This window comes from Lupinus angustifolius, chromosome LG01 (assembly GCF_001865875.1).
Source record: "Lupinus angustifolius cultivar Tanjil chromosome LG01, LupAngTanjil_v1.0, whole genome shotgun sequence".
Taxonomy (NCBI): domain Eukaryota; kingdom Viridiplantae; phylum Streptophyta; class Magnoliopsida; order Fabales; family Fabaceae; genus Lupinus; species Lupinus angustifolius.
Window position 1 is genome coordinate 205,735 of NC_032009.1, and position 8,345 is coordinate 214,079.

At 35.2% G+C, this 8,345-nt stretch overlaps 1 protein-coding gene across 2 annotated transcripts; it reads left to right on the forward strand.

Moving 5' to 3' along the window:
• LOC109343595 (ISWI chromatin-remodeling complex ATPase CHR11-like) lies at nt 1-8,345 on the forward strand. Of its 2 annotated transcripts, none has more exons than XM_019581974.1 (25): nt 1-309; nt 591-719; nt 822-928; nt 1,317-1,420; nt 1,958-2,055; nt 2,195-2,374; nt 2,468-2,689; nt 3,555-3,689; nt 3,774-4,056; nt 4,163-4,236; nt 4,349-4,569; nt 4,661-4,748; nt 5,271-5,364; nt 5,445-5,633; nt 6,042-6,073; nt 6,206-6,282; nt 6,368-6,457; nt 6,534-6,603; nt 6,684-6,744; nt 6,821-6,879; nt 6,958-7,123; nt 7,353-7,531; nt 7,637-7,852; nt 7,946-8,034; nt 8,140-8,345. In XM_019581974.1, exons 1-24 carry the CDS (start codon nt 103-105, stop codon nt 8,027-8,029), a joined length of 3,165 nt encoding a protein of 1,054 aa, XP_019437519.1. In that variant the 5' UTR covers nt 1-102; the 3' UTR covers nt 8,030-8,034; nt 8,140-8,345. The 2 variants fall into 2 exon arrangements, with proteins under 2 accessions (XP_019437519.1, XP_019437530.1); XM_019581985.1 differs by having other exon boundaries at nt 6,690-6,744.

Sequence of the window (8,345 nt, forward strand, 5' to 3'; positions counted from 1 at the left end):
CGACCCAAACCATTCCGTATAAGCGGGAACTTTTCCGTAACAGATTCTCGCTTTCGCTTCCACTCTTTCTCTCATTCCATCTCTGCTCTCAGAAAAAATAGTATGGGAAGAACGTCCAAATCTGAAGCTTCTTCTGCTTCCGATGATGAATCACTATCCGATTCCGAGGAAGAGCAAAATCACCAGATCAATGACCAAGACGACGACGGTCTCGAAGTGGTGGCTCGCTCATCTAGCTCCGGCGACGATGATAATATCCCCGACGATGCTGCTGATGTAAATGCAGATACTGATGATGACAATGAACAGGTATAGCCACGATTTCATGATCGTGCATGCGTTTTTTCTATCTTCATTTCTAATTTTGTTATAGCCAGGGCTTTAGTTTTCAGGTTGCGTAGAAGTTGTTCAAAACTTTAATGTTATGTTTAGATATAGAAAAATGAATTGCTTCGATTTTTCATGTTAAGTAAAATTGCAATTGAAGCTAGATTGTTGTATTTCTCTGAGGTTGAGGTCGTTTTCTATGGCTAATGCATTGTTGCTCGCATTATCCGTTAACGTTTTTTTGTTCAACTGTTTCGTTGTAGGATGAAGGTAATGTTGATCCTGAAATCAGCAAGGGAGAGAAGGCTAGACTAAGAGAGATGCAAAAAATGAAGCAGCAGAAGATTCAGGAGTTGTTGGATGCACAAAATGCAGCTATTGATTCTGATATGGTGCGTGTATGATAACTTAACAATGATCATGGAATTGCTTTACCTTTTTATGTTACGTTGATTGATTTCATTGTTGAATAATTATTGTTACGTGGAATGAAGAACAATAAAGGAAAAGGCCGATTGAAGTATCTCTTGCAGCAAACTGAGCTGTTTGCCCATTTTGCCAAATGTGATTCTTCTTCCTCTCAGAAGAAGGCAAAGGGAAGGTATTTTATTAAGATTCATGAATATTATGCATTGGCAATTCCCGTAGATTAGTTTTATCTCCATTATATTATTTCTGAATTACATTTTCATATCTTTGAAGATCTTTCAAAGGGTTTGTGAAATGTCTATTTATATTCAGTATTTGTGAAAACAAGCTAACATTAAATATTTGAAGCACGGATAGAGTTTCTACGTGCCCAAGTGTTTTAGATTGCCTAGTGGAAGCTATTGTCTCTTAATTCTCCTGTATAACTGACCAATTTTTGGTATGTTTTCCCCTTTGGATTTAATTATCGCCATTCTTACAATTATTTTATGTCATCGAATATTGTCTAAATGTGTGAAAGAATTTATTCTGTAATTTGTTTTAAATGTTGTCTATTTTAGGGGACGTCATGCATCAAAAGTTACTGAAGAAGAAGATGATGAAGAGTACCTCAAAGAAGAAGAAGATGGTTTAGCAAGCACGCGGCTGTTGACACAACCATCTTGTGAGTGTTATTTGGTTATTGCAAACCTGCATATGCATAGTGCTTTAATTTAGTGTTTATTTCCTTTTTTGTGGTCATGCTACTTCCCCTACTTTTCTCTGTTTTCATCATAGCACATAATCATTTTCTTTCCTCCCATTTTCTATGTTTGTATGGGAATATGTGGTCATGTACTTCTGTTTTAATTTTGGTTAAGAATGCATTGATTGCATAAACTTTCAGAGGACGTAAGATTTGTGAAACAATTTAAATTGATTATTTTTGCAGTATTATAAGGCTTTTATTCTGGTTGCTAGATTTCTCATAGGGGCTACATGTGTTCTCGATCGAATACATTCTATTTTATTTTCATTTCATTCATGTACTCTTGCTTCTCTCTAATGGGTTGTCTGATACTATCCGATTCACATTTGATGGATTGCACTTGAATTTTGTTTACGGGATGCTGTTCACCAAATATGCAGATTCTTTCTATTCATATGTAATATTTTAAAGTTTCATTTCAGTTGATTGTGAAATTGCTTTTTTCTTCATCAGGTATCCAAGGAAAGATGAGGGATTACCAACTTGCAGGGCTAAACTGGCTCATACGGTTGTATGAGAATGGTATAAATGGAATTCTAGCAGATGAAATGGTAGGTTTAGGTGGCGGGCTTAGAGAAAAATCTTGCTTAAATAACTGCATGTAAATGTAATTACCTTAGTATGTGTAATTTGATATGGATGAGTTGATTTAAATAAGTCGTGATAACTAAATATTTTGTTGATTTGCAGGGACTTGGTAAAACCTTACAAACAATATCTTTGTTGGGCTACTTACACGAGTTCAGAGGAATAACAGGCCCTCATATGGTGGTTGCTCCAAAATCTACTCTTGGAAATTGGATGAATGAGATTCGGCGCTTTTGTCCTGTATTACGTGCAGTGAAGTTCCTGGGTAACCCTGATGAAAGGGTAAGGCTAGAATTGCTAGACTGAATCATTTGCTAAGATGTTACAATTGATGTTTTCTTTTGACACATTTGACTGACGGTTTTAAATCTGCAGAGACATATAAGGGAGAATCTGTTGGTTGCTGGGAAGTTTGATGTGTGTGTTACAAGTTTTGAAATGGTAATCAAGGAGAAGTCTGCTTTACGCCGATTTAGTTGGCGTTACATAGTTATCGATGAAGCACATCGAATCAAGAATGAGAATTCCCTACTGTCCAAGACAATGAGGCTATACAATACAAACTATCGACTCCTTATAACTGGCACACCACTGCAGGTACGACTTATTGTTATACATGATGCTGAAAGATGAAAGTATGCAATTTTGTGCATTAGTTTTGTGAAGGGGAAAGATTAAAAAGGGAGAATTTGCTTTGAGCTTGGTAATTAGTAAGAACGGCACTTAAATACAATTTTCAGATTTTTTAAGTAACAACAGTTTGAGGGTGATAAATGCAGATCTGGACGACAAGTAATAAATCCAATAACAAAGTGTATAGGGATACACTGAAAATATGATGCAGCAATGGATGAACCTTTAGTATTGTATATGTATAGATAATATATGTCACCAATTTTGCAGTATCTGCATTAGAGTTTATTTTCAATCATTAACAATAAGGTTTTCTCATTAATGATTTTAAGTTATCTGTAACTGTGGTAAGATTACATAAGGATCACCTTGTCATAGTGGTGTGAACAGTGCCTAAACAAGGTAGGCATCAGAGTTTGAATCCTGTTTCCCATATTTATTACACTTATTTGGAAAAAAACATTAAACCGGTTCAACCTCTCTAAGGTTCATGGTCAGTTTGATTGGTTCCGAGCGGTTCACTGGGTCAAATATCAGTTCTCTTTTTCTTCTTCCCGGTTACAGAACCTTGACAGGATTGGCTTGTGGACTGGTTCACAGTTTAACCAGTATGATTTTCATTAGGCACCTGTACTCTGTGGTCTCTTAGTAGGTTTTCATAAGAGATGAGGTGTTGGGAACCTGTTCACTGAGAATTTCCAAGTATATTCGAATAATTAGCTGGTATTATTGGCACTCTTGTGTTTTTCCAACTTTCCCTTTCTTTGGTTGCATGCATAGTGAGTATCCACATGAGCAATGACCTTGTTTGCTATCCTTAATGTTGCAGAACAATCTTCATGAACTCTGGGCTCTTCTCAACTTTCTTCTGCCTGAAATTTTTAGTTCTTCTGAAACTTTTGATGAATGGTTTCAAATTTCTGGTGATAATGACCAAGAGGAGGTTGTTCAACAACTACATAAGGTAAGCTTTGAACCTGCTTTGTTTGTTGAGCACCTGTTATGATTGTCCGGTGCAAGGTAATATTTTCATTTTCTGTCTATTAAGGTACTCCGCCCTTTTCTGCTGCGAAGGTTGAAGTCAGATGTTGAGAAAGGGTTGCCACCAAAAAAGGAAACTATTCTCAAAGTAGGCATGTCACAAATGCAGAAACAGTACTATAGGGCATTACTGCAGAAGGATCTTGAGGTTGTCAATGCAGGTGGAGAACGGAAACGTCTCCTAAATGTAGCAATGCAGCTACGAAAATGTTGTAATCATCCATATCTCTTCCAAGGTGCTGAACCAGGTCCTCCATATACAACAGGAGATCATCTCATTACAAATGCTGGTAAATTCTGTTTACATCACGATTCACTTCAAAAGTTCTTTTTTAGAGTCATCAATAAGATCTGATATTATTTCATTTTTATTTTTTTTAAATATTTCGTTTGCAGGTAAAATGGTTCTTCTGGATAAGTTACTTCCTAAATTGAAAGAGCGTGATTCAAGGGTCCTTATATTTTCACAAGTTAGTTCTCTCTTTAAGAATATTATTTTTGTCACTGATGACTATCAATGCCTTATTTTATGCAGCCTGGTCTATTTTGTTCTCATTTTTGCTTAATTTGTGGCTCCCGCAGATGACTAGGCTGCTAGACATACTGCAAGATTATTTGATGTTTCGTGGATATCAATACTGTCGCATAGATGGCAATACTGGTGGAGAAGATCGTGATGCTTCCATTGAGGCTTACAACAAACCAGGAAGTGAGAAATTTGTATTCTTGTTATCTACACGGGCTGGAGGTCTTGGCATTAATCTTGCTACTGCTGATGTTGTCATTCTCTATGATAGTGACTGGTGAGTATTTCAATTGATTGTGTCATCGGCGTTCTGATTTGTGATTTTACCATAACTAGTTGTTTGTTGCTAATTTGTGGTGTTATAACAGGAACCCACAAGTTGACCTGCAAGCTCAGGACCGTGCTCATAGGATTGGTCAAAAGAAAGAAGTTCAAGTTTTTCGATTTTGCACTGAGGTTTGCAATTTTACACTTTATTATTCTGTTCACCATTTGCTATGAGACCTATGTTTTGTATATAGGAAGCATAGATACAATCACCTTACATAGATTTGACATGACAGTGGATACATCCAAATTTAAAAATCATATAACATAACATAGCTAATATAGAACATATAAACTTAATTTTATCATTTAAACACATACTAAACTAGAATAAAGACATTAATGTTTTAGTTAACATCACTAACTTTGGATACAATAAATACAATCATTTATCAAATCAGTGTGATATCCTACTTGTATTGGCCCAATTCCAAAATATAATTGAAAGATGTAACCTAGAAGTATCCAAAGATTTCAAAACTTCAAAACATAATTGAAAGATGTAATCATTGTTGTATCCTACTTGTATTGGCTCAAATCATTTGAGAAGTATCTAACATGTTACAACAGTGGTATGAAAACCATTTTGTAGAGTTAGAGCTTCTTTTTTTTCTGTTTGTCTTCATATCTCTTATTATGGTAATTGCACAGTATACTATTGAGGAAAAGGTCATTGAAAGGGCATACAAAAAACTTGCACTTGATGCTCTAGTGATTCAGCAAGGGCGATTAGCTGAGCAGAAGAGTATGGATTTCAGCATCATGTTTCTTATTTCTTGCAAGAAATATGGATTGTTTAATATGGTACAATTGTTTTGTGTGCAGCGGTCAATAAAGATGAGCTACTTCAAATGGTTAGATTTGGTGCTGAAATGGTTTTTAGCTCCAAGGACAACACGATTACAGATGAGGATATTGACAGAATTATTGCTAAAGGAGAGGAAGCAACTGCTGAACTTGATGCTAAGATGAAGAAATTTACTGAAGATGCTATCAAATTTAAGATGGATGACAGTATGTAACACAAACAATAATAGCTTGTTTGTTGCCACTAAGTTTAGTTGTGTTTAAATTCCTCTATCCCTTCAACCAAATGTTTTTGCTGCTCACCTGTGTGCTCTTCTTTTAAGTGGAGTTTTGTTGAGCTTTCCTTATGTGCTTCATCCTTTCAAAACCTTGTCCCTTGTGCACTAATTAGTGTGCTATTGTTCTTGCCTATTCATACATTAAATTTGGTTCTAGATACATACAATCTACAACTCATTTGTTTTTACTACTATACTCTATATGTTTAGTGAATAATCTTTCGTTATAACATGCATACAAACACAAGATTTTGGCCCCTGTGGCAATTTAATGTATAATTTTTTAAACTAAAATGCAAGTTCAAATTTACTAATATTAATATTTTTGTTTTTGTAGCTGCTGAGTTATATGATTTTGATGACAAGAAAGTAAGCTGACATTTTATGTTGTTTTTGCTAGCTATGATGAACTCTTTTTTTGCTCAATTGTGCATCAACTCCCTTCCCTGTTCTCTTATCCTTTTAACTGACGTTTGCTTGTATTCTTTCTTGTTAATGAAGGATGAGAATGAATTTGATTTCAAAAAAATCGTGAGTGATAACTGGATTGAGCCACCAAAAAGAGAGAGGAAGCGCAAGTAAGGATTGCCCTTAATTCTACAGAGTCACTGACTATTTTTTCATGACCTGATGTATGATCATTTTTGGGTCTTCAACTCTTAGTTATTCAGAGTCTGAGTACTTCAAGCAAACATTGCGCCCAAGTGGTCCTACTAAACCAAAGGAGCCCCGTATCCCAAGGATGCCTCAATTGTAAGCTGGTCATGAAACAATGTTTTCTTTGTAATAGTATTTTTTTACTTACAATTTTAAATTCTGTTGTCTTCAGGCATGATTTCCAGTTTTTCAACACACAAAGGCTGAATGAACTGTATGAAAAGGAAGTACGCTTTCTCATGGTGGGTAATATAAACTTCGTAATTTACATTTTTATGGTTTGGCCAAGCGTATAATTTGGGGCATATATTATTTAACAAAGTTTCAGCAAACACATCAAAAGAATCAGTTAAAAGACTCAATAGATGTTGACGAACCAGAAGGTACACAAGTGATGTCCACATTGTAGCTTTTTCCCTTTTTATATGTATATAATTAATTTATATCGAATATGTTTAGAGGTGGGAAATCCGTTGACTGCTGAAGAGTTGGAAGAAAAGGAGCAGCTGCTTCAGCAGGCGAGCAAATTTCTTTATAAACTTGGCTTGTATACAAGTCAAAATTTGAGTTTTAATTTCAGTATTTGGTGAACATAGGGATTTTCATCATGGAATCGGAAGGACTTTAATACTTTTATCAGGGCTTGTGAAAAGTATGGCCGAAACGATATAAAAGGTCTTGCTTCTGAGATGGAAGGAAAAACAGAGGAGGAAGTTGAAAGATATGCAAAAGTCTTCAAAGAAAGATACAAGGAATTAAATGGTAAGTTATAGCGAATGTGAAAATAAATTAATCTTTGTAGTATAATACTTTGCAGAATCCAAATGAGGGTTATATGTGTAATTTAAAATACTTTTTTAATAAAATAAATTTGCTTGTTTTGTCTTGGTTCATTTTCAAGTGTGTTGATTTGCCAACTGAAGCTTGAAATTAGTTTCTAATTAAAATATCAGGTGTCTGTAATTTATGCATTTTGATTTGTCATATGTAGATTATGATAGAATTATTAAAAATATCGAAAGATGGGAGGCAAGAATTTCTCGGAAAGATGAGATCATGAAAGCTATTGGGAAGAAGTTAGACCGCTACAAGAACCCATGGCAAGAGTTGAAAATTCAATATGGGCAAAACAAAGGGAAGTTATACAATGAAGAATGTGACCGATTCATGGTGTGAATTTCATTTATTTATTTTATGTCCAGTTCCTTATTTTGTCTATGTGTTCTATAGCAGAATATCCTAGCCTTGTTTAACTTTGCTACAGTTTTTTTCCAGATATGCATGGTTCACAAACTTGGCTATGGGAATTGGGATGTACTGAAGGCAGCATTTTGGATGTCACCGTTGTTTCGTTTTGATTGGTTCGTCAAGTCTCGCACAACACAGGAACTAACAAGGAGGTGTGACACCCTCATTAGGCTGGTGGAGAAGGAAAACCAAGAATATGATGAAAGGGAGAGACAAGCTCGTAAAGAGAAGAAACTTGCCAAGGTTTGTATGCCTTTTTAACCCAAAATATTGTTATTCTTTAAATGCACTTTGTTAACAATTATTGTTTTACTCATGTTTTGATTAATCTTTCAGAGTATGACAACCCCATCAAAGCGATCATCGACAAGACAAACAGAAAGTTCATCTCAGCTGAAGCGCAAGCAGTTAACTACCTAACCTCGGTATGTTTCCTTGCTATATATGGTATTATATGCCATTGCCATCATCTTGATTAGTTAGAACTTGCCATGTTTGCGATTTTACTGAACCTGATGGTACTGTGGCAGGGTCAGAGGAAAAAATAAATGGACGTATACCCTACATTACTTTGTCACTATGCCTCCACTCATTTCATCCACTTTAGTCTATTTCATTTCCACTTACATATATTTCTCATTTTTTATTGGTTATGATGTGGTAAATTAATGCTTTTGCTTCACTCTCTCTTTTATAATAATATATCAACACCAGATAATAATCTAGCATAAATGAT